Source organism: Mobula hypostoma, chromosome 17 (assembly GCF_963921235.1).
Source record: "Mobula hypostoma chromosome 17, sMobHyp1.1, whole genome shotgun sequence".
In the NCBI taxonomy this organism is placed as follows: Eukaryota; Metazoa; Chordata; class Chondrichthyes; order Myliobatiformes; family Myliobatidae; genus Mobula; species Mobula hypostoma.
In genome coordinates, this window is record NC_086113.1 from 40639122 (window position 1) to 40666892 (window position 27771).

Sequence of the window (27771 nt, forward strand, 5' to 3'; positions counted from 1 at the left end):
GGGAAGGCTGGGTTCTGAGTTGGATGATCAGCCATGATCATAATAAATGGCGGTGCAGGCTCGAAGGGCCGAATGGCCTACTCCTGCACCTATTTTCTATGTTTCTATTATTTTGAGGGTTTGTGTACCTCTGCAATTCTGCCTCTCGAATCACCTACAGTTCTACTCCCTTTTATTCTTGGATAGAGTTTTCATGAATGCTTTGCTTTTTTGCAAATTCAGGATCATTCCGCATCTTTTACTTTGTTAACCATTTCTGAGTTTCCCATTTCTACTGCCAATGAATTTCTTTATTATGATCTAGTTATCCGGCACTTTTCTCTTTTCTCTGGCAATCTGAGGTATGGCTGGGCTCAACAAACTTTCAAGGATATGGGTGAGGAACAGATGTGGTGGGATCAGTTATCCCATCTTAAAGATGATAAGGTTAGCTTTATTTGTGGGAGGTGTATCAAATGATTGAAGTTTACATTGAAATGTGTCATTTGCATAAATGGCCAACAGTCTGAAGATATTGCCAACATACTAACCCTAACCCACACAGTATGCCTTTACAATGTTGGAGCAAACTGGACCATACAGGAAAAAAACCCATGCACTCACAGAGGCAACATATAACCTCCTTACAGACTGCAGTGGAATTTGAACCCCGATCGCTGATTAATAGCACTGTATTGCGCCAGCCACTACTGTATCTGTAGTTTCATTAGACCACAAGACATAAGAGCATAATTGGGCCATTTTGCCTATTGAATCTGCTTCATTTCATCATGGATGATTTACTGTACCACTCAACCCCATTTTTCAGCCTTCTCCCTGTAATCTTTGATTCCCTAACTAGTCAAGAACCAATCAACCCCCGCTTTAAATATACCCAATGACTTGTCCTCCATAGCGATTTGTGGCAATGAATTCCACAGATTTTCTACCTTCTGGTTAAAGAAATTCCTCCTCAACCCTGTTTTGAATGGATGTCCCTCTACTCTGAGGCTGTGCCCTCTGATCCTAGATTCACCCATGATAGGAAACATGCTCTGCCCATCAACTCTCTCTTGGCCTTTCAATATTTGATCGATATGACCATAGGATTGACTTCGACTGCACAATACTACTGTGCCACGCCAATAGGTTCTGGAACTGCCTGGTGAAGGAAGCCATTGAAGTTAAACTAGAGAAAGCTAATTTTAACGAAGATGAAGGTGTCATGCTAAGTAAGAACCAGAATTCGGTTGTAAACAAGGTGGGCAAGAGAAACCTGATTGGATGAGGACTAACCAGTTAGGAGGGATAGATGATGGGGGTATATCCCTGATGAAGATGGTGGAGTTTGTCATCGAAACGTTGGTTAAAATCGATAACTGTATCTGGCTGGAAGCCCGAGAAGAGTTTATTCATCATATACGCTGGGAAAGTGTTAGATCCTTGTTCTCTTCTTGTGGGTTTGCTGTTGACCCACATTTTCTCTTAAGTCTTATGAAAATGTATTTATATGTTTTGATTAAGTATTCCATTAAATAAAGTGAATACAAATGACAGAAAAGATTAAATGAAAATTTGAAATATCATTTCATTGAGACAGCATGTCCAACTATCAACATCAGTTGTTCATTGAACATTTCCTGTAACCTGTTGCTTACTTGCATGGTTTAGCAGGAGAAATCAAAGTTTAAAAAAAATTTATCGTAAGAGATGTTTTAGATTGGTTTTTGAAGTACATGTTAAAATAGTTCAATGTCAAACTTATGTGATTGCTTCTAGTGCCTTGAGCGAAAATTGTTTCAGATAATTTTATCTGGTGTTAATATTGCTCATCTAAGGGTACAGAGAATATAAGGAGTGCTAATATGGCTTTAAACCAGGAAGTCATCCCTGTTTTGCAGGTGAACTCCCCTACAGATAGCTATCGGCTGCAGTGAACCCTACTTCTCGCTTTATAGTTGCCAATGTCTTCATGAAGGAAACACTGTGGATATTTTCATTGTGATATGTGGAGCTTTACTTGCTTGATTTTGTTCAGGCCAACATGGGAGAATGAATAAAACATTTAAAGCCTCATTCAGAATATGGCTGATATGCAACTTAATCCTGTTTACCTCCCATTTCCCACATACCAACAAGTGCCCTCATCCAACAACAAAAGAAGTCCAACAGTCTTGGACTGAACATTTCAATGAATTGCCAAGTTCATAGACTTAGTGAGAGAGATTTCCAGACTTCAATCCCTTTTTGACACCATCATGTCTTCCTTTTCTGGTAGTGTTTCTACAGAGGGGAGAAAAGAAGAAAGAATATTCCTGAAGGCCATCCCCCTCCCCAGCTAATAGACTGGCAAGACTTACATTGCATCTGTAGTTTTTCAATTCCTCTTCCTCTTCTTTTGAAATTTTCAGGATCAAGAGGTGGACGGCAACAAAGACAGCCCCAGCAAGCACAGAAGAGGTCTGAGAGTGTATCTGCAAAGGAAAGGAGTAGTCAGCGGGACCAGTCTGAACCTCGCAGAAGAAATCCCAAGTTCTATGGAAGCCAGCCTAACCTGCTGGACATTGACAGAAAAAGCAGTGGAGTAAATCAGACACAAAGTCACCAAGGACCACCAGGTTAGCAGAGGAGGATGCATGGAAACCTGAGGATAGACATGGTCTGTGGAGAATTTTGAAATGTTAAATCATGTTGCTTAACTGTTTTGAGTATTAGTTTGATCATGGATGAGGATATCATAGGGAGTGCACTCTGGATCCTTATCCAGTCAGTTAAAAATGACAAATTTACAGATCAAAATCTCCTGAGCTATATAAAATTATTTTTGGTGTGCAGTTTGATGGTCATCAGACCATCCATGAAAATGCCCTTCCTTTCTTTCCCCAAAAGATAGCACAGTCATGAATTAAATTTACCTGTGAGAACAGATGAACTTCACCTTGGTGTCTCATTGGAAATGCTTGTACTTCCAATAGTGCCATTCTCCCTCAGCATTGGATCAGTTGCAAAAGTGGGACCTCTGACTTTGGTGAAATTACTACTAATCGTGGAAGGCTTCTTGAACCGCCTAAATCATTATTGCGATGGTGCTCTCACAATACTGACAAGCAAGGATATTTGGGATCATGAGCAACACACACAAAATGCTGGAGGAACTCAGCAGATTAGGCAGAGGGGAAATAAAGAGTCGATATTTTGGGCTGAGACGGGTAAGGAAGGGAGTTCAAGCTAGAATAAGCTGGAGGGGATGAGCACAAGCTGGTTGATGAGAGGTGAGATCAGGTGAGTGGGGGTGTGGGAAGAGGATGATTCGAGAACTTTGACGTAATGGTAATCTTATGCACCCATTTCCTTGGTTTTTTTTTGTAAGTGATTGAATTTATAGGATTAACCTAATAATCCTTGATTAGTTGTGACATTGTTGGACGTAGATTATGCACACTTTGCCCTTGGCTCACCATGGGAGAGGGAGTGAATTGCTCAGGCTGGTGGATGTGCTATCAGTTCAATAGTTTGGTTAGATCCAGATGGGCATGTTGAATATTATGGCTTTCTCGCTTCCCAAAGGCTGCATATCTTAGTAATGCAAAATATTTTGGTTTTCTTTTTAATGTTGCAATTATAGGGAGACAGCATTTCTCACGAGGAATGGAGAGAAATACCATTCAAACTAGCCATGATAATACTTCACAGCAACAATACAAGGGGGCTCGGACTAAAAACAAATGTGGAATCACTCATCTGCGTCACAATTTTAAACCTTCAAAGGAATCCCGTGAAACTGATGCTGAAAATCAGGGAACCCTGGATGGACAAGAGCTAATGCGGCTGTCTAAAATGTATCCAATAGACATCGTAATGAAGTTGACCTCTCCCGGAAGTGGTGTCAAAGAATTCTTAAACCAGGTGAATATTGAAAAAGACTTAATTGCATCCTTTCTGAAAATTCTTCGCATGACATTCTATTGCAAATCCAACCAACGGAGTTTGCATTATCTGCTGGAGCTGATCAAGAACTCCATGTTTCTGAAAAATGTTCTTCCTGCATTCATTATCAATGCTCAGACTGAAGTGTTGCAAGAGGCACATTTGGAAAGTGCTACACATCTTGGTTATATACTAAATTTGCTCTGTCAGCTGATTACTGTCTATCCTGCCAGTGCTTTCTTGGATGTGTCTCTCCTAGCTACAATGGTGCAATCGACGTCAAACTACCTGCAATCTGTTGGCTTCCCCATCTCAGAGGAGATGGAGAAGAACTTGCATAACCTGCACCAGATGATTGCCTATTTGCAGGAGAAAAAGAGAGAAGAGTCATTGCTTTCTGATACCTATACCTACTTTGTGGCACCTACAAAGAATGATTTTAGGCATATTTCAATATATCCGACTTATGAAGACATCCATTTAATCAACAAACCTTTTGTGAGACCAAATATAATCAATGAAGAATATCCAGACACTGCTACATACTTAGATATCCAGTTTCGCCTGCTCCGTGAAGACTTTGTCCGGCCATTAAGGGAGGGAATTTCCAAGTTGCTGAACTGTAGCCAGAAGGATCTGCATAGACAAACAATAGACGACATTAGAATTTATTTTAACGCCCGTGTCCTGGATCCACTATGCACACATAGCGGTGTCTTTTATCAGGTTCAGTTTGATAACAGAATGTTAAAGCACGTTCGGTGGGAGAGCTCCAAGCGACTGCTGTATGGGTCTTTTCTTTGCCTCTCCAAAGATAACTTTGAAACGATGTTGTTTGCAACAGTGGCTCATAGAAACATTACAGAACTGACCAAGGGCATCATCATGCTCAGTTTTATTGAAAGCAGTCGGTTGGATTTGGTGGACATAAAGTTAACAGATTCTTTTCTAATGGTTGAAACAACTGCATACTTTGAAGCCTATCGTCATGTTCTAGAAGGTTTCAAAGAGATAACAGATAATGAAATACCCTTTCAGAAGTACATAGTTCAATGTCAGACTTGTGTTGCAGAGCCAAAGTATCTAAGACATAGTTATCAAAACTATAATATAGAGCCTTTGTTGGAGGATGAAAAGAGTAAACCCCCAAAGCAGTTCAACAACGGCAATTACATGAACAGATTTCTTCAATCTAGCACAAGCTTTTTCCATGGTAGTAAATTCAATGTGCTTGACTTTGGAGCATGGCCTTCAAAAGAGAGATTAAAATGTGATGAGTCCCAAATCGTAGCCCTGCAAACAGCTTTAACTAAAGAGCTCGCTATCATCCAAGGCCCACCAGGAACAGGTAAGGTGAACTTAAAGGCTTCATGTCCTGAAAAGAACTTTAATTTAAAAGACCACCACCATCCCAATCCCCCTATTTTCTCTGGAGACTCTCTGGTGTTTAACTGAAGTGTGTTTATTGCTGTGTGCACATCTGCTAATGCATACTCGGGTCTCGTAACAATGAAATGCCCTTGCTAATCTGCTCTAAGAGGTGCTCATTGAGGGTTAAATTTTGGTTAAAGCATCAACAAACTGAGCATTCTGTTCAGAAGACTATGATCTCAAAGACCACCACATCAAGTAGTTTAGTACTATATCAAGAATATACCAGAGATTTCCACAGTATATCATTTCTTTAACATGCAGCAGACATGTAGCTTATTCTGTGTTGCATTCTTCCTTGTGTATTATGAGTTAACTAGAATTGCTATAATTCACCTGCAGTGCTTCTGATGACATTGATAAATTATGCAGTGAAAAAGGTGTTTCTTGTTTAAAGTATGAAGAACATGTGTTCGTGCAGCTCCTTTCTGGCATGTTTTCGCTTCAGAGGAGTCTAAAAGAAGCACGTCTGCAAATTTTTTTTAATAGTTGATTGGCTGATTAGCTCATTGAGAGCCAATATAAAAATAGCTGAGGCCAAGCTGAGTGTCCATTTTGGAGTGGACACCTGTGGGAGTGGGCCGTTGACAGAGTGGAGGAGCTTTGGCTCAAGAGTGGTTTTGTATGAAGGGAGGGACTAAGTGCCACTGGTGTTTGGGAGTAAGAGTAAACTTCTGGAAAGGCACAAGTACACTTTTACTATTTTGTTGACCCTTAGTCCTTGGTTATGTGTAGACAAGGTGGTAATCAGGGCTGTGGAGTGCTCCTCCTGCAAGATGTATGAAGTCAGGGAGCCTCACGGTCTCCCTAGTAATTACATCTGTGGGAAGTGCATTCAGCTGCTGCTCCTGGCAGACCAGGTCAATGAATTGGCGATGCAGTCAGGTGTACTCGGGAAAGGCTGGGTGGTTCATAGGTAAGAGCTTTTGTGATGCGGTCACATCCAATATTCAGATTTTAGATAAATGGGTCACCAGCGGGAGAAGTAAGTGCAGTAGACATTCAGTGCTGGGTTCCTCTGACCATTCGCCTCACAAATATTATCTATGGATGCTATTGAGGATGTCCTTTCAGGGTCTAGCAGCAGTAATCAAGTCTCTGGCACTGAGACTCAGCTGAAAGGGTACCATCAGACAGTGATAGTGAGAGGAGATTTGATAATTTGGCGGGGGTGTGATTCTGAGATTGCAGAAGAAATGCCAGGATGACGTTTTCCTTCTGTGTGCCAGGGTTAAGGATGTCTCTGAGCAGCTGCAAAAAGAAGTTCTTGAGGGGGAGGGCAAACAGCCAAAGGCCTTTGTTCATGTGCAGATGACATGGGCAGATCATGGGATGAGGTCCTGTGAGGTGACTTGAGATGCAAAAGAAACTAGGTTAATACATAATGAGGTCTTGATCATATGTTTATTCCAAAGAAGTGGGTATTTGTAGCTTTGAAGCACATTAAGTGGGCAAATTTCCAGGGACTGACTAAGTGCAAGTTCCAATGAATTACAAAGAAATCTTTCTTAGTTATTCAGATGAGCTGAGGAATGGTAAATGTATTTCATTTTAAATCAGTGTGAATTGATGCATTTTGAACACCTAAACCAGATTAGGATTAATACAGTGAGTGGCAGGGCACTGACGAGTGTTGTGAAACAGGGTTCTGCACAGTTCACTGAACAATACCACACAAGTGGACAGCATGGTGAAGAAGCTATTCAGCATGATGGTCTTCATCAGTCAAGGCACTGAGTTCAGGATCAGAGATGTTATCTTGCAGTTAGCTAAGTCATTGGTGAGGCTGCACTTGGAAGTATTGTGCACAATTTTAGTTGCCCTGTTTATTACAAAGACATAGTCAAGTTTAGTGTGGGCACGTGGCCAAGTGGTTAAGGCATTGGAGTAGCGACCTGAAGGTTGTGAGTTCGAGGCAACGTGTTGTGTCCTTGAGCAAGGCACTTAATCACATATTGCTCTGCGACAACACTGGTGCCAAGCTGTATGGGTCCTAATGCCCTTCCCTTGGGTAACATTGGTGTCGTGAGGGGAGACTTGCAGCATGGGCAACTGCTGGTCTTCCATTCAACCTTGCCCAGGCCTGTGCCCTGGAGAGTGAAGACTTTCCAGGCACAGATCCATGGTCTCGCAAGATTTAACAGATGCCTTTAAGTCAAGTTTAAGAGGGTGCAAAAGAGATTTATGAAGATGCTGCCTGTTCTGGAGAGAATGAGTTACAGGGAGAAGTTGGCCATAGTGGACCTTTATTCCTTGGAGCATAGAAGAACAAGGGATGACCTCAAAGGAATTTATAAAATCATGAGTGATATGGATTAAGTAGATGATCATTGTTTTTTCTGTAGGCTTGGAGAAATGAAAACCAGAGGGCATAGTGAATTTGCAGTCCTTTGCAGTGAATAAAATACATAAGTGTACCCATTGTTGTGGCACAGGAAGAACGGCTAACTTGCACACTCAGAGGCAGAAAGAAAGTTAAATAAACTCTTATAGTGATGTCAGTAGAAGGATAAATCTTGTACAGGTCAATAGGGAGAACTTCCTTAATGTTGTAGGAATATCCTTCTGTTTTAATTTTATGGGTATTTTAATCCTCCTTGAAAAAGAGGTCAGTAGAGAAGGATTGTTATTTAAATACTCAGTCAATACAATTCTTCCTAGAATATTTAACAATGTTTATTTTTTTTAAAAAAAAGCACCATTCCTTAAGTAGTGCTTCAAATCATTACAAAATAGACAACATAGGTCAAGGATGGACATCTAGAGCAGGGGTTCCCAACATGGGGTCCATAGACCCTTTGCTTAATGGTATTGGTCCATGGCAGAAACTCCTGATCCAGAAGGATCCTTTGCTGTCATCAGTTCAAAAAACAGGGACTAGACCCATCACTTATTACACATTCAGCCTTTTTTAAAAAAGCTTGGAGATCCAATAGTTTCTATTCATAGCCACGCAACCTTATTTCCTTTCTGCTAGCTCTGATGTATCTCATTGTGAGAATATGTTAGCAAACAGCAAGGCCAACAACCGTCCCTATCAGTCATAGAGCACATGGAACCAGCCCACATACTCCGTGTTGAACTGTTACTCTGCCGAGTCACCTGGAACAGAGCCCTTCACGCCTCTCCCATCCACATACCGATCCAAACTGCTTAATATTGCAATCAAACCTGCATCCACCACTTCTGTTGCCAGCTCATTCACACTCCCCACCACGAGTGAAGAAATTTCCCCTCAGCTTCTCATTAAATATTTCATCTTTCACTCTTGACCTATGACCTCTTGTTTTAGTCTCACCCAACCTCAGTGGAAAATCCTGTTTGCATTTACCCTATCTATATCCCTCAATTTTGTATACCTCTATCCAATCTCCCCTCATTCTCCCATGCTTCAGGAAATACAGTTCTAACCCATTCAATGTTTCCCGATAACTCAGGTCCTCAAGCCCAGGTAACATCCTTGTAATTTTTCTCTATGTTCTTTAAATATTATTGATACCTTTCCTGTAGGAAGATGACCAGAACTAAATGCAATACTCCAAATTTGGCTTCACCAATGTCTTACACAATTTCAACATAACATTCCAATTCCTGTACTCAGTACTTTAATTTATGAAGGTAAATGAGCCAAAAGCTCCCTTTATGACACTAGATACCTGTGATGCCACTTTCAAAGAATTATGGATCTTTATTTCTAGATCCTGAACTCCTCAGTGCCTTACTGTTCACTGTGTATGTCCTGCACTGTTTTGTCCTCCGACAGTACAACACCTAACATTTGCCGGCATTAAATTACATCTGCCATTTCTCAGCCTGTTTTCAAGCTGGTCCAGAACCCACTGCAAACTTTGATAGGCTTCTTTGCTGTCTATAATGCTCCTAATATTGGTGTAATCTGCAAATGTTCTGATCTAGTTTGCCATGTTATAAGACCACAGGTCCTAGGAATAGAATTAGGCCATTCAGCCCATTGAGTCTGCTCTGCCATTCAAGCATGGCTGATATATTTGCCCTCTCATCCATTTGATACCCTAACTAACCAAAAGCCTATCCACCTTGGCTTTAAATATACTGAATGACTTGGCCTTCACAGCAATAAATTCCACAGATTCACCACCCGCTGACTAAAGAAATTCCTTCTCATCTCTGTTCTAAATGGACCTCCCTCTATTCTGAGGCTGTACCCTCTGGTCCTGGACACCCACTTTATAAAACATCCTCTCCACATCTACTCTTCCTATGCCTTTCAATATTTGATTTCAATGAGGTCCCCCTTCATTCATCTAAATTCCAATGGGTACAGGCCCAGAGCCATCAAATGCTCCTCGTATGTTATTCCCTTCATTCTGGGAATCATTCTTGTGAACCGCCTCTGGACTGGATCCAATGCCAGCACATTATTTCCTAGATAAGACTGTTCACAATATCCCAAGTGCAGTCTGACCAAAGCAACACTCACAACACGCTGGACCATACACCTCCCTACACTATATTCCATCTTGCCACTTCTTTGCCCATTCTCCCAAGGTGTCCAAGTCCTTCTGCAGACTCCCTGCTAGTGTTGAGGAATCAGTGCATGGACTGCAAATTTCACCACGTCCTTCAATTATATCATCCAAATCGCTGACGTATGACAAGAAAATAAGTGGTCCCAATACCAACCCCTGCGGAACAATGCTTGTCACTGGCACCCAGCCAGAATAGGCCCTCTGTATTCCAACTATTTGTCTCCTGACACTCGGCTAATCTTTTGTCCTTCCTGGTATCATTCCATAATACCACGGGCTGTTATCTTGTTAAGCAGGTTCAAGTGCAGCAGCTGGTCAGATGCCTTCTGAAAATCCAAGTAAACAACATCCACTAACTCTCAATTGTCTATGGAACCATAGAATACTACAGCACAGAAAACAGGCCATTCAGCCCTTCAAGTCTGTGCCGAAACATTATTCCACTAGTCCCATTGACCTGCATCCAGTCCATAACCCTTCAGTCCATAACCCTCCAGACCTCTCCCATCCATGTACCTATCCAATTTATTCTTAAAACTTAAGAATGAGCCCGCATTTACCACTTCAAATGGCAGCTCGTTCCACACTCCCACCACTCTGAGTGAAGAAATTCCCCCTAATGTTCCCTCTAAACCTTTCTCCTTTCACCCTAAAGCCATGTCCTCTCGTATTTGTCAATCCTAATCTAAGCGGAAAGAGCCTATTCACACTTACTCTATCTATACCCCCCAATTTTATAAACCTCTATCAAATCTCCCCTCACTCTTCTACGCTACAAGGAATAAAGTCCTAACCTGTTCAGTCTTTCCCTGTAACTCAACTCCTGAAGACCCAGCAACATCCTAGTAAATCTTCTCTGCACTCTTTCAATCTTACTGATATCCTTCCTATAGTTAGGTGACCAGAACTGTAAACAATACTCCAAATTTGGCCTCACCAATGTCTTATACAACTTTCCCATAACATCCGAACTCTTATACACAATACTTTGATTTATGAATGCCAGGATGCCAAAAGCCTTCTTTACAACACTGTCTACCTGTGACATGACTTTCAGGGAATTATTATGTATCTGAACTCCCAGATCTCTTTGTTCTTCTGCACTCCTCAGTGCCCTACCATTTACTGTGTATGTCCTACCTTGATTTGTCCTTCCAAAATGCAACACCTCATATTTGTCTGCATTAAGTTCCGTCTGCCATTTTCTGACCCATTTTTCCAGTTGGTCCAGATCTCTCTGCAAGCTTTGAAAGCCTTCCTCGCTATCCACAACACCTCCAATCTTAGTGTCATCAGCAAACTTGCTGATCCAATTTACCACATTATTATCTAGATAATTGATATAGACAACAAACAACAATGGACCCAGCACAGATCCTTAAGGCACACCACTAATCACAGGCCTCCAGTCTGAGAAGCAATCATCCACTACCACTCTGTCTTCTCCCACACAGCCAATTTCGAATCCAGTTTACAACGTCTCCATGGATACCTAGTGTCTGAACCTTCTGAACTAACCTCCCATGTAGGACCTTGTCAAAGGCCTTACTAAAGTCCATGTAGACAACATCCACAGCCTTTCCTTCGTCTACTTTCTTGGTAACCTCCTCGAAAAACTCTACAAGATTCGTCAAACACGATCTACCACGCACAAAGCCATGCTGACTATCCTTAATCAGCCCTTAGCTGTCCAAATACTTGTATATCTGATCTCTCAGAACACCTTCCAATAATTTACCTACTACTGATGTCAGGCTCACCGGCCTGTAATTACCTGGTTTACTTTTGGAGCCTTTTTTAAACAACGGAACAACATGAGCTACCCTCCAATCCTCTGGCACCATACCCATGGCTAAGGACATTTAAAATATTTCTGCCGGGGCCCCTGCAATTTCTACACTAGTCTCTCTCAAGGTCCAAGGAAATATCATGTCAGGCCCGGGGGATTTATCTACCTTTATTGGCTGTAAGGCAGCAAGCACCTCCTCCTTTTTAATCTCTATATGTTGCTTGACACTGCTGCTTGTTTCCCTTCCTTCCATATACACTATGCCAATTTCCTGAGTAAATACTGATGCAAAAAAGCTGTTTAAGATCTCCCCCATCTCATGAGGCTCCACACATAGATGACCACTCTGATCTTCTAGGGGACCAATTTTGTCCCTTACTATCCTTTTAATATACTTGTAGAAACCCTTTGGGTTTACCTTCACATTATCTGCCAAAGCAACCTCATGTCTTCTTTTTGCCTCCTGATTTCCTCCTTTAGTAATTCTTACATTTTCTATATTCTTCAAGTACCTCATTTGTTCCTTGTTGCATATACCTGCTATACACCTCTCTGTTTTTCTTAACCAGGTCGCCAAGATCCCTTGAAAACCAAGGTTCCCTACGCCTGTTAACTTTGCCTTTAATCCTGGCAGGAACATGCAAACTCTGCACTCTCAAAATTTCGCCTTTGAATGCCTTCCACATACTGAACACATCCTTGCCAGAAACAACTTATCCCAATCCACTCTTTCTAGATCCTTTCTCATGTCCACAAAATTGGCCCTTCTCCAATTTAGAACCTTAACTCGAGGACCAGACCTATCCTTACCCATAATTAACTTGAAACTAATGACATTATGGTCACTGGACCCAAAATGTTTGCCTACACATACTTCTGTCACCTAATCTGCCTGGTTCCCTAATAGGAGATTGAGTATTGCATCCTCTCTCGTTGGTACCTCTATATATTGATTTAGAAAACTTTCCTGAACACATTTGACAAACTCCAAGCCATCTAGCCCTTTCACAGTGTGGGAGTCCCAGTCAATATGTAGAAAGTTAAAATCCCCTTTATTACAACTTCATGTTACTTACATCGGTCTGCTACCTCTCTACAGATTTGCTCCTCCAATTCTCTCTGACTAGTGGGTGGTCTATAATACAACCCTATTAGTGTGGTCACACCTTTCCCGTTCCTCAGCTCCACCCATATGGCCTCTGTAGGCAAGCCCTCTGGGCTGCCATGTCTACACACAGCTGTGATATTTTCCCTGACTAGTAATGCCACTCCTCACCCTTTCATTCTCCCCCCCCCGCCATCACGTCTGAAACAAAGGAACATTAAGCTGCCAGTCCTGCCCCTCCTGCAACCAAGTCTCACTAATAGCAATAGTGTTATAATCCCACGTGCCAATCCACGCCCTAAACTCATCTGCCTTACCTACAATACTCCTTGCATTGAAATAAGTGCACCTGGGAACATTTCTGTCACGTACAAACCTTTGCTTACTGTCTGTACATGCAGTCCTTGCATGACCTTTATCCTCCTCCACCTCACTATTTGCTCTAACACTCTGGTTCCCCTCGCCCTGCAAATCTAGTTTAACCACCCCCCCCCCCCCGAGTAGAACTAGCAAGCCTACCTGCAAGGATGTTAGTCCCCCTCCAGTTCAGGTACAAACCATCTCATCGGAACAGGTCCCACCTTCTCTGGAACAAAGCCCAATTGTCCAGAAACATGAAGCCCTCCCTCCTGCACCATCTCCTTAGCCACGTATTTAGCTGCATTATCTTCCTATTTCTGGCCTCACTAGCACGTGGCACAGGTAGCAATCCTGAGATTGCAACCTTGGAGGTCCTGTCCTTCAAATTTGCACCTAACTCCCTAAACTCTTTGCAGGACCTCCTCCTCCTTCCTATCCACATAATTGGTCCCCTCATGGACCACGACATCTGGCTGCTCACCCTCCCTCCTGAGAATACCGAGAACTCGATCCGAAATATCGCGGACCCTGGCATCAGGGAGGCAACAGACCATCCAGGATCCTTGATCTCTCCCACAGAACCTCTTATCTGTCCCCCTAACTATCGAATCCTCTATCACTACTACTCTCCTCTTTTCCCTCCTTCCTTTCTGAGCTGAGGGTCCAGTCTTGGTGCCAGAGACATGACCACTACAACTTGTCCCTGGTAAGTCATCCCCACCAACAGTATCCAAAACGGTATACTTATTGTTGATGGGAACAGCCACAAGGGTGCTCTGCTCTTTCTGTCTATTCCCCTTCCCTCTCCTGACAGTCACCCAGCTATCTGCCTCCTAACTTTTAGGGGTGACTATCTCCCTGAAACTCCTGTCTGTTTCTGCCTCTGCCTCTGCCTCACGAATGATCCAAAGTTCATCCAGCTCCAGCTCCAGTTTCCTAACTGGGTTTGTCAGGAGCTGCAGCTGGATGCATCTTTTACAGGTGTAGTCATCAGGGACAATTGTGCTCGCCCTGACTTCCCACATACTGCATACGGAGCACTCAACTGCCCTAACTGCTGTCTCCATTACCTACTCCTAAGTTAATTAAATTAATTAAAGGAACTTACCCAGCGTTACCTCACCGGGAGCAAGCTCATCCTCAACTGCTGCGCGCCAAACCCTCAAAGCTCCACTCCAACCCTGAGCCACTCACACACTGGCTGCTCTTCTGTCTGTCTGTATCTTGTTTTACGGCGGTTGGCATCCAGCTTAATGGTGCATTACCGCCACCCTCTGCTCCAGAATGTGCACTAGAAATACATTCTAAATCCCTTCACCCAATCACTCACACACACACATACAAACCTACACTTCACCCTCCCATCTTTGACCATCCTAGTATCCTATTCCTGTTTATTCGTCATATTCTATAAAAAACCCCTGTACCCCTTAAAAACGCTAAAAATACCCGGACGTGCTCTCTCACCCATGCCCAGCAATCCTTTTAATGTGAATTCCTGCATCCCCAACTCCCTTAATTTATTTCTCATCATCTCTCTCTCTATCCTATACTTCCTGCAACACAAAACTACATGTTCTACTGACTCCTCTTCCTGACATTCCTCACACAATCCTGTCTGGTGTTTCCCCATCATTTTCAATGTTTAGTTTAATGCACAGTGCCCCAGCCTTAACCTAGTCCACACAATTTCCTCTCTTCTGTTTCCATTACCTACCCTAGTAACTGCAACACTCTTTTGTATTTGATATAAATGCCTCCTTTTCCCCTCCCTGTCCCATCTTTCTTGCCACATTCGGTTGACTTTTTCCCAGATTACACACTTAACCTCTGCTTTACTGATACTAATGTGCATTTCCACATTTTCTTTCTTTAACGCCCTCTTTGCCAATCCATCCACCCTCTCATTCCCCTTCACCTCTACATGTGCCTGGAACCCATAGAAATTTTACCTGACCTCCCTGATTTGCAATTCTTGTAACTAACTGAAGGACTTCATAAAGTACATCTTGCCGACTGTTTGTGTGAAAAGACCTTAAACTTGCTAGAACTGAGGATGAATCTGAACATATCAATGCTTTGGCTTGTCTGGCTTTCTGCACCCATTGCAACGCAACCAACACTGCCAGCATCTCCACTGTAAACACCCCTAACTTATTAGATGTTCTTCTGCTGATTCCAATTTCTTTTGCTGGTATGACCACCCCAAACCCTGTCACTCCTGTTTCAGGTCTGGCTGCTCCTCCGTCTGTCTGTATCTTGTTTTACGGCGGTTGTCATCCAGCTTAATGGTGCATTACCGCCACCCTCTGCTCCGGAATGTGCACTAGAAATACATTCTAAATCCTTTCTCACACACACACACACACACACACACACACACACACACACACACACTTCACCCTCCCATCTTTGACCATCCTAGTATCCTATTCCTGTTTATTCGTCATATTCTATAAAAAAACCCTGTACCCCTTAAAAACGCTAAAAATACCCGGACTTGTGTCTCTCACCCATGCCCAGCAACCCTTTTAATGTGAATTCCTGCATCCCCAACTCCCTTAATTTATTTCTCATCATCTCTCTCTGTATCCCATACTTCCTGCAACTCAGAACTACATGTTCTACTGACTCCTCTTCCTGACATTCCTCACACAATCCTGTCTGGTGTTTCCCTATCATTTTCAATGTTTAGTTTAATGCACAATGCCCCAGTCTTAATCTAGTCCACACAACTTCCTCTCTTCTGTTTCCATTACCTACCCTAGTAACTGCAACACTCTTTTGTATTTGATATAAATGCCTCCCTTTCCCCTCCCTGTCCCATCTTTCTTGCCACATTCGGTTGACTTTTTCCCAGATTACACACTTAACCTCTGCTTTACTGATACTAATGTGCATTTCCACAATTTCTTTCTTTAACGCCCTCTTTGCCAACTCATCCACCCTCTCATTCCCCTTCACCCCTACATGTGCTGGAACCCATAGAAATTTTACCTGACCTTCCTGATTTGCAATCCTTGTAACTAACTGAAGGACTTCATAAAGTACATCTTGCCGACTGTTTGTGTGAAAAGACCTTAAACTTGCTAGAACTGAGGATGAATCTGAACATATCAATGCTTTGACTTGTCTGGCTTTCTGCACCCATTGCAACGCAACCAACACCGCCAGCATCTCCACTGTAAACACTCCTAACTTATTAGATGTTCTTCTGCTGATTCCAATTTCTTTTGCTGGTATGACCACCCCAAACCCTGTCACTCCTGTTTCAGGTTCCTTCGCACCATCCGTATAAATGTGAGTATAATCACTATACTTTTCCATCACATGACAGTTAAATGCATTTACCAAATCTGTTTTATATCTTTCTTTCCTTTTTACCTCTAACAAATGCCAGTCTATGTCAGGCCATACAAGCTTCCATGGAGCTACAACCGGATAAACTACTGAAGGACTTATCCTCAGATCAAATACTCCACATTCTTTCGCGATATCATTCCCTGCCCGACTAAAGGTATCCCTCTGAAACCTCCCATTTTCCCAGCACTCCTGCAACACTCCTTTAGTAGGGTGAGAATCATTGTGCCCCTGCAAGTTAGCCCAGTAGTTTGCCATCAGTTGCATCCTTCTTAGTTCCAAAGGCATTATTCCCATTTCTACCTGTAGGGCTGACACTGGTGGCGTTTTAAAAGTCCCACTGCACACTCTCAAGGCCTGAGCCTGAATCACATCCAGTTTCCTTATAAGAGACCTAGCTGCTGATCCATATACTATATTTCCATAATCCAATACAGATCTTACTAAAGCCACATACATTCTCTTCAAAGCTGAACAACTTGCTCCCCATTCCCTACCAGTCAAACATCTCATCACATTTATTACTTTTTTACATTTCTCCTCAACTTTCCTGATATGGTCTGCCCATGTTAATCGTGAATCAAATATAACTCCCAGAAATTTAAATGATGCAACCCTTTCTAATTCAACCCCATACATCCTTAACTTCTTCCCTACCTCAACCCTTTTCCTGGTAAAAAAATACAGATTGAGTTTTGTCTACTGAAAATCTACATCCCCAATCATAACCCCACTCCACCACTTCATCAATTGCTTCTTGTAGTTTCCTGATTATATGGTCCATGTTCCTGCCTCTTTTCCACAAGGCCCCATCATCCGCAAACAGTGACCTACCTATATCCACTGGTACCTTTGTGAAGACATCATTGATCATAATCATGAAAAGTAACGGGCTAATCACACTACCTTGAGGTGTGCCATTTTCCACTATGTACTGTTTTGATAATTCTGATCCAATCCTAACTTGAATTTTTCTACCAAACAAAAAATCTTTAATCCAGTTAAAAACTCTCCCACCAACCCCCATCTTGTGCAGTTTAATTAATAATCCTTCCTTCCACATCATATCATAGGCTTTTTCAATGTCAAAGAACACTGCCACTACTGACTTTCTATTTGCCTGGGCCTTCCTTATTTCAGTCTCTAACATAATCACTGAGTCCATGGAATTCCTTCCCTTTCTAAAACCACTCTGATAACTTGCCAGCATTCCCCTTTTCTCAAGCTCATATGATAACCTTTCTGTTATCATCCTTTCCATTATCTTACATATACTTATGTTAATGCAATTGGTCTGTAGCTAGTGGGTTTTGACAGATCCTTGCCAGGCTTCCTTATTGGAATTACTACTGCTTCTTTCCATGCACTTGGTAATCTTCCCTCCTCCCACACTCTGTTATAAAAATGCAGCAACTTCAAGAGCGCTCCTTCTCCTAGATTTTTTAGCATCACAGAGCATATCAGATCTTTCCCTGGGGAGGTTGGTCTCGATCTCTTTATTGCTCTCACCATTTCTGCTAATGTAAATGGATCATCAATTATATCATCTGTTCCTTCCCTCCTGCTTAACACACCTGGGTGTTGGCTCATTATTCTTTCCCTTCTTCTTCTCCCTTCTTCAGACAAATTTTCTGAACTGTGTATCAGTACAAATGACTTGGCCATGACCTCAGCCTTATCCCTACTGGAGACTGCAGTTTCCTCCTCAGATATCATTACTGGATATTCCCATTCCCTTCTATCTCCTCCCATCCTCTTAATCATTCCCCATATCTCTCCCACAGGTGTTGTTCTTCCTACCTTGTCGCAAAAACTCCTCCAACTTGCCCTTTTAGCTTGATGTATAGTTCTTCTCACCACTGCCTGTGTTTTCTTATATTGAACCAAATGCTGCATATTATGGGTTCTTTTAACTAGCCTGAATGCTCTATTTCTGTTTTTTACAGCCTGACAACATTCCTCTGTCCACCATGGTACCAGTTTTCTAATCATCCTATTTTTACTCCTAGGTATAGATCCTTCTGCTGCCATGATAATTGCTGAAGTCACCTGACTGTTTAATTCATCTACATTTCCAGAAATATCAATCTTTTTCAACCCTTCTTCACTCAACTTCTGGAACTTAACCCAATCAGCTTTTTCAAACACCCACTTTGGGGTTCCGCCACCTGATCTTACTTCAACTCTTTCACCCACTGAACACAAAACTGGGTAGTGATCACTGCCTACTGTTGAAGCAGTCCAAACTCCCCAGTTACTAATGCCAGCCAAGGTATTAGACACGAACGTAATATCTAACACTGACTCAGTTCCTGTTGTTATATCTATCCTTGTGCCGCTACCATCATTCATACACACCAAATCCCTTTCTTCCATCAAATCTTCAATTACCTTTCCATTTGGATCTGTAATCTGATCCCCCCATATTGTGCTATGAGCATTGAAATCTGCACACCACACTACTTTATGTCTGTTTTGTCCTTGTATCTTTAATAGGCTGTCCAAATCCAACCTTTTACATGGATTGTAGTAGTTAATTATAACCACTCCCTCCCCTCTCTCCCACACTTCCACCACTATGTATTCCTGATCATCTCCTTTTTCCAGTACCGTATATGGTGTACCTTGCTTGATTAACATAGCACAACCCCCTCCTCCCCCTAGATTTCTATCTTTCCTTATCATTGTATACCCATATACCACAAAGTCTAAAGTTGGTTTCAACCAAGTTTCCTGAATACACGCTACATCCAGTTTTACAACCATTTCTTTAATAAAGTGCTTGAATTTCTGGCTATTGGCCAGTAAGCTCCTTGCATTCCATTGTAAAAGAATCACCATAATTAGTATTAACCAACACATGACACTTCCTGGCTTGACTGATTACTGAGGTTCTCCCTCACTTCCTTCCATGTCAGTCCTACTAACCCTGAATGGTTTACTGCTGCTTTTACCACCAGCTGAATTTTGTCACTTTTTGACTTTACCTCAGCAGTACTATTAATCACTCCTGCAATGAATGTTACCAGAGCCTTTTTGTCTATATAAATCCTGTCATTTGTTCTTTGTTGCATCTCTCGTATCCCTATTGCTCCCTGTTCATTAGGAACATTATTCTGTTCTCTTGACATTCTTACAGCTTCTGCATAAGTGATCTTTCTTTTCACTCTTATTTCTTGAATTTTGGTCTCCCGTCTCACAACCGCACACCCACTATATGCAACATTATGAGCTCCTCCACAATTGCAGCATTTTGGTTGAACTCCTGTTCCGCACTTTCCATATTCATGATCACCCCCACATCTAGCACATCTCCTCTGCCTTTTACAGTTTTTAGCCACGTGTCCAAACCTTTGACAATTATCACACCTCAGTGGCTATGGCACATACACCCTTACTGGGTAACTCATGAAACCCAGGAACACCTTCCTTGGCACTCTTTCTTCTTCAAATTCAATCAATACTGATTCACTTTCCTTTTTCACTCCCTCCTTTGTTGTTTTCAGTCTTTGAACATTCATTACTTTCCCTCCTTTGATATTCCTCTTTATCGCCTCCATATTTATACTCATTGGTATCCCCATGATCACTCCTTTACAACCACTGTTTTGTGCTCCCACCCTCCCAGTGTATTCCACCTTGCATTTTCCTATCTCTTTTAGCTTGAGTGCTTTCTCAAGTTGTTCCTCATTCACACATCTTACCAATAAGTTGCCATCATTAAGGACTTTTGCAAATACTATTTCCCCTATCTTATTTGTCAGAGTTGTTGTTAGCACAAATGGGTTAATTTTCTTCATATGTCCCTGAGCCTTCTCATTAAACCTAATTATGACAACACCTCCTCTCTGAGCTTGTTCATCTTCCTCACTTTCAGAGCTTTCTCCACTATCATTTCTTATTCTTTTATTCCCTTTGTCTTGGTTTTTATTCATCCAACCCCTCACTACCTCCTCATTCCCTTTATTTTTCCCTTCACTTTTCCCTTCACAATAATCCACCTCTCCCCAGCTGCCTACCTCTGGTCCGAAGTCTCTATCCCTCTCCTTCTCCACTTTCTTTCCCTCAACCCCACCTCTTATCTTGTCCACCATTACCAGACCCACACAACCCCCTCCCAGCAATTTCCATTCCTTCCCCACTCTCTTTCCCTCAACAGGTTCCAAAACACACTCACACATCAAGCAAAACACAGCCAGCTTCCAGTCAAGCCAACTCAGCCCCTGGCCCTGGCTGCTCCTCTTCAGTTACCCCTTTTATTTGTCCCTGCTGATTATCTCAGGTACTCACTCCCTCTAATCAATTAATCAACACTCTGTTTAACCCTTCAGTTGTCCTCCACGCTCCTTTTTAAAGCGCACTCACCTGAGCTGCTTTCCAGTACTCAGCGCTCTCTGGAGCCTCTCGCTCCTCCTCCTCCTGCGACCGTTCCTCGATCACACTTCGATCTTTCATATTATTTCCTCAAAGAATTCCAACAGATTTGTCATGGAAGATTTCCTGACTAGGAAACCATTCTGACTTAGGCCTACTTTATAGTACACCTCCAAGTACCCTGAAACGTCATCCTTGATAATGAACTCCAACATCTTCCCAAACACTGAAGTCAGGTTGATATCATCCAGATGATTGATATAGACGACAAACATTAAAGCACTGTTAGTCAGCCCCCTTTTCCAATTCTCATGTCTGACTCCATATAATTGAACCAGCTGATGATATTAGGCTTGAGACAGGAAAACTATATTGTGTGTTCTAATCATTTATTTCATCAAGTTTATTAATAGATGAAATTGTTTGATTTTTATTTTATAGGAAAAACATATTTGGGACTGAAGGTTGTCAGCGTTCTCCTGGCTAATATGAATCTTTGGCAATCTGAGTCTGGATCTCCTATTCTGGTGGTGTGTTACACAAATCATGCATTGGACCAGTTTTTAGAAGGTCAGTAGCTTCAATATATCAGGTAATTTTTCATCACCTCTTAATGTTGCTCCAATCCAACAGATCAATTGTGGTGTTTATCACTGTTACAAAGCTACAAAATGTGCAGTTGTGATTCCACAACCTTGCTGGTTTTTGGGTTGGGAAAATTAATATCAAATCAATAAATTTTAAGGTTATGATAACCCAAGTGGAATTAATTTGTTTACATATGCTACACAATTCTGAACAATCTTAGGAATGGTTGAAATACATCAGGAACAAGCCATAAACCTTCTCGACCCAGTTCTAGAATACAATAAGGTCAAATTTTCCACTTCAAGTATAATTTTCCACTTTCCATCTCCATACCTTTTAATTCAGTGTACTTGCAAAAATATCACTGTCAACCTTGTATATACTCAATGACTGAGAACTGCCTGAGGTAGTGTTTACACCGACATTCACTTAAAATCAATAAAACCAATTATAAATAGCTGTGTCCCCAGCTTTAGTGCCTTGTGACATTGCAGCAGTAACAGCTCACTAATCTGAAAATGGCCTATTCCTGTTTGTTATTTTCTCTCTGTTAAACCATCCTCTTTACTTTTAAATGGGAAATGGAAGTAAAAAATGCTGACACTGTAAATCCTGAAATTTAATCTGGAGAGGCAGTAATGGGGGAAAAGGAAATGGCAGACGAACTTTGCGTCAGTATTTTGCGTCAGGTTTCACTGTAGAAGACACTAGCTAAATGCCAGAAATTTGGAAGTGTTGAGGCAGAAATGAGTGTAGTTACTGTTACCAAGGAGAAGGTATTTGGGCAAACTGAAAGGTCTGAAGGTAGATATGTCAGCTGGACCAGAAAGACTACGCCCCAGGGTTCTGAAAGAGGTAGCTGAAGAGATTGTGGAGGCACTAATAGTGATGTTCCAAGAATCAGTATATTCCAGAATGGTTCTGGAGGAATGGAAAATTGCAAATGTCACTCCACTCTTTATAAAGGGAGGGAGACAGAAGAAAGGACATTATAGGTTGACTTCAGTGGTTGTGTGGGCACGTGGCCAAGTGATTAAGGCATTCAACTAGCGATCTGAAGGTTGTGAGTTTGAGCCCCAGTCAAGGCAGCGTGTTGTGTCCTTGAGCAAGGCATTTAATCACACAGTGCTCTGCGGCGACACTGGTGCCAAGCTGTATGGGTCCTAATGCCCTTCCCTTGGACAACATCGGTGTCGTGGAGAGGGGAGACTTGCAGCATGGGCAACTGCCGGTTTTCCATACAACCTTGCCCAGGCCTGCGCCCTGGAGAGCGAAGACTTTCCAGGTGCAGATCCGTGGTCTTGCAAGACTAATGGATACCTTTATTTAGTGGTTGGGGATATTTTGGAGTCCATCAATAAGGATGAAGTTTTGGGGTACATGGAGGAACAAGATAAAATAGGCTGAAGTCAACATGGTTTCCTTATGGAGAAATCTTGCCTGATAAATCTGTTGGAATTCTTTGAAGAAATAACATGCAGGATAGACAAAGGAGAATCAGTTGATGTTTTTTTGGATTTTTAGAAGACCTTTGACAAGTTGCCACACATGAGATTGCTTAACAAGATCCCATGGTATTACAGGAAAGATGCTAGCATGGATAGAAGATTGGCTGATTGCCAGGAGAAAAAGTCATTATAAGAAGGGCCTCTTCTGGCTGAATGACCAAAGTGATTACTCCGTGGCCAAGTTTGTGGACAAAATGAAGGAAGGTGGAGGGTCAGATACTGTTGACGAAGCAGGGAGTCTGCAGAAGGACTTGGGTGGTTTGGGAGAATGGGAGGTGGATTCTTGTGTAGGGAAATGTGTGGCCGTATACTCTGGTAAAAGGAATAAAAGAGCAAAGTACTTTCTAAATGGGCAGAAAATGCAAAAGTCACAGGTGCAAAGGAACTTGGGAGTCCTTGTGCAGGATTCCTAAAAGTTATCATGCAGGTTGAGTTGGTGGTAAGGAAGACAAATGCAATGTTAGCATTCATTTTGAGAGGATTACAGTAGAAGAGCAGGGATGTTTTGCTAAGACTTTATAAGGCATTGGTCAGACTGTACTTGGAGTATTGTCAGCATTCCTGGGCTCCTTACCTGAGAAAAGATGTGCTGCCATTGGAGAGGGTCGAGAGGAGGTTCATGAGAATTATTGTGGGAATGAAAGGAGTGTTTGATTGGTCTGGGCCTGTACTTGCTAGAATGAGATTCAATTATGCTAAATCTGCTGCCAGCTGATTTATATTCCTTAGTTAATGTTATGTCATCAACATTAGAAAGGAATAAAAACAAGTTAGTTTCAAACTGCAGGAGGTGTCAGGAAGAGAGGTGGAGGCAGCCACGATATAGATTAGATTAGATTCAACTTTATTGTCATTGTGCCAAGTACAGATACAAAGCCAATGAAATGCAGTTAGCATCTGACCAGAAATGCAAAGAATAGTGTTATTTACAAAATAACTGCGAATAAAAAATAAGTACTACAGCACACAAGTATAAAAGTACTGAGACAGTACAATACGGATGCAATACTGCTTAGCGCTGTGATGAGAGGTTCAGCACTGTCACAGCCTCAGGGAAGAAGCTCTTCCTATGCCTGCTGGTGCGGGAGCAGAGGCTCATGTAGCACCTACCAGATGGGAGGAAAGTAAAGAGTCCATGGTTAGGGTGAGATGCATCCTTGATAATGCTTTTTGCCCTGCCCAGGCAGCATTTATGGTAGATGTTCTCAATGGTGGGCAATTGGGTGCTGATAATCTGCTGGGCAGTTTTCACCACACGCTGGAGTGCTTTGCAGTCCGATACAGGACAACTGCGATACCACACTGAGATGCAGTTGGTGAGTATGCTCTCAATGGTACAGCGGTAAAAGTCTGTCAGTATCCTGGGACAGAGGTGAGCTTTCTTGATGCTCCGCAGGAAATAAGGGTGCTATTGCGCCTTTTTGATTAGGATGGAGTTCAGGGACCAGGTGAGATCCTCGGAAATGTGGACACCAAGGAATTTGAAGCTTGATACAAGCTCCACTACAGCTCCGTTGATGTAGATGGGGACGTGAGTGTGGCTCCTAGCATACCTGAAGTCCACAATGATCTCCTTGGTCTTCTGGGGTGTTAACGGCCAGGTTGTTGTTGGCACACCACGCGGCCAGGTGCTGGACTTCGTCTCGGTAGGCCATCTCATCATCCCCTCTGATCAGGCCAAGCACTGTGGTGTCGTCTGCGAACTTGATTATGGAGTTAGAACCATGTACAGGAACACAATCATAGGTGAAAAGGGAGTACAGAAGAGGGCTCAGCACACAGCCTTGAGGCACACCGGTGTTCAGGTTGAGAATGGAGGAGTAGAGGTTGTCTAACTTAACTGATTGGGGTCTGTTAGTCAGAAAGTCCAAGGTCCAATTGCAGAGGGATGAGCTGATACCAAGCTGGCGAAGTTTGGTGATCAGCTTGGAGGGGATCACAGTATTGAATGCCGAACAAAAGTCAATGAACAGCATTCTGACATAAGAGTTGGGGCTGTCCAGGTGGGTCAGGGCAGAGTGAAGTGCCGTGGAGATGGCGTCCTCTGTTGACCTGTTGGCGCGATAGGAAAATTGATGGGGGTCCAGGGTAGTGGGCAGACAGGATTTCAGATGTGATAGAACCAGCACATTTCAAGCACATATTTAATTTTATTTTTATTTTAGATTTCTAGCCTGTGAATTTTTTTGGATTATCGTTCCTGAATGCATCTCCCCTGAGTGGACTGGGGCCAACAGCAATGGAAATGTAAAGTATACAATTGGTAGGACAGATTTGCATCTGAGATGGAGGAGTTTGTCCCCTCTAAAGATAAGGCCAAAGATGTATCCAAATAGCTCCATCAGACGAGTGGGGAGGATATCAGGTTGGAGTAGGTTACATTCATTGTTGGTTCTCAAATGCTTCAACTGAGTTATTTTAAGATGTTTACAGGTAACAGTTAAGAATTAAGTTGTTTGTAAGCATCCCCCTTTACCTTTTAATATCACTTTAAATGGTCAATCCTAAAACACCTCCAACCTGTGTCTGAAGGAAAGTGCTAATCCAATGATACTGTTATTTTAGGAATTCACGCCTTTATGAAAACTGGGCTGGTCAGAGTTGGAGGAAGGAGCAACAGTACAATTCTCGCCAAGTTTTCTATGGCAGAGCTAAGAAAGCATAAAAACTTCAGGAAAAAGCTGCCATCGTATCTGAAAAGCATGTATTCTGACGTAAGTTTGAAAAAGGATTCATTATGCGTGTTTATTCTGCTGAGAAATTTAATAACCAAGATGCAACTGAATTTTGGAAGAGGAGAAACGTCAACCATGTAGAATCTTGCAGTTGGATGCCATCTTTCTTATTGTGTCTGTTTTTGTTCATTGAAAGACATTCAACTTGTCCCAATCCCTTTCACTTCTCTGACAACTGCAAGTTTGCTTAATTTTAGGACATTTATCCAGTTTCCTTTCAACTATTCAGTCCAGATCTGTTTTCGAATCTTTTTCAGATCCTAACAACTCATCAATGATTCCTATTCCATTTGTCATAAATTGTTATCTGCTGGTTTCAGACTTCGTTACTCACCCTTTAAATGGACAATATAACTTTAAACACCACCTCAATGGTGGACAAATTATTGGGCTGAATGAAATTTCATTTAGAAAGGTAGCAATTAATCAGGGATAGTCTGCATGTGTTCGTTAAGAGAACTTGTTGCTTTACTAATTTCACTGCATTATTTTTGAGGCACTTATAAGGAAGAAGGCGTTCACACAGAATTTAGCATTGATTTTGATATTCTCATATAGTAGGCAACTTGAGAAATAAAAACTCATGGAAGTTAAGGAAGAATGAGAAACTGATCCAAAATTGGTTCTTTGGCAAGACACATTAATTGATTAGTTATTTTTGATTGATCTTTATTTATTGTGATTGTAAAGATGTTACTAGTGGGGCACTCTCTAAGATAATGGGAGATGCTGGAAAAGTTAAACTGACAATGTGCTTTATTAAGAGAGAGTGCTCTTCAAAAAGGACATGCCCAATATTACATAAGCCACGTATGTTACCACAGAGTTTTAGAGAATTCAATACTGAATCCCTTTCCTTTCTGTGCTATATTTTAGGAATTTATACCTAAATATAGGGAACATGATAAAAAGTCTGCAGAAGTAAATAAATTATGTACGGATATTCATGAGGAAGCAAGTTTAGACTGCATGGAAATGTATGTGGTCCGATCAGAAGGGAGCAAAGTGACAAATGGAATTAAATCCAAGTAAATGTACAGTGATCACAACATAAGATAGGAGAGCCAGAGAGCCATTTGCACCTTGAGACCTAATCCACCATTCATTAAGATCACAGGTGATCTGTTGCCTGTACATTTTCCAGTACAATCCCCAAATACTTCTATCTATCAATATCTGTTTTGAATGAATACAATAACAGAGCCTTGAAAGTTCAAAGCACATTTATTATCAAATGAAGTTTATAATATATTACCTTGAGATTTGTCTACTAACAGGAAGTCACAAACAAAGAAACCCAAAAGACCCCCCAATATAAAAAAGACTGCCAAACCCCCAATGTGCAGAAAAAAACACAAGCAAATAGGGTTTTGAACGGTAGTCCACAAAGAGAGAATGTCCGCAGACCCTTAGTTCAGCGCAGAGCGGAGCAGCAAACTAAACCGGTCCTTCCTTCACCTTGGGCCCTGAAACCCTGACCTTTCAGTCTGGCCCAGTTGTCATCATCCAAACATTGGGTTCAGTTACTTCGATATGCTCTGGGCCCTGGACCCTGCTACCTCGATTCGGCCTGTACCCAACCTTTTCTGATTTGCCTGGTGCTTAAATCGTCATCCAAACATCGGGATATGTCACTTTTGCATGCTCTGGGGCCCAAACCTTGCTGCCTTGATTTGGCCTGTACCCAACCTTTCCAATTGGGCTCCGTACTTACATCAATCGAACTTGGGTCTTCCTCACTCTTGACGACAGGCCTACCGCTCCACCTCATCACTGTTCAAAGGGAAGCTACAGGCTATTGTTTGCAATCATCACTCCTCCTCGTAAATATTTGCTGAAATAATTATTGTCAATGCTCAAGTGAATACACTGATTAAATAGTATGAAGAAACAAAAGAATCTTGGAACATCCATAAAGACCACAGCACTGGTCAGAAATATAGAGACGTTGTATGTGCTGAGGCATAAGTTCTGTAGCCTGGGGAAAAATACACATGCAGGACAACAAATAATTCTTTGGGTCTTAAATTCCTTTATCTGTTTTAGATGTTTTAATGCAGAAAGAGGGTATCAAAATAAAAATGACAAAACAAAAAAAAACAGTTCT

General features: G+C 42.0%; 1 protein-coding gene across 1 annotated transcript in view; it reads left to right on the top strand.

Annotated features, from left to right (window-relative positions):
- LOC134357960 (NFX1-type zinc finger-containing protein 1-like) overlaps positions 1–27771 on the top strand; it is a 73675-nt gene that overhangs the window by 14466 nt on the left and 31438 nt on the right. The window contains exons 4-7 of the mRNA XM_063069778.1: positions 2391–2597; positions 3605–5254; positions 21275–21403; positions 25495–25643. Of these exons, the coding sequence (XP_062925848.1) occupies positions 2391–2597; positions 3605–5254; positions 21275–21403; positions 25495–25643 (2135 nt within the window). The remainder of the gene's footprint in view (positions 1–2390; positions 2598–3604; positions 5255–21274; positions 21404–25494; positions 25644–27771) is intronic.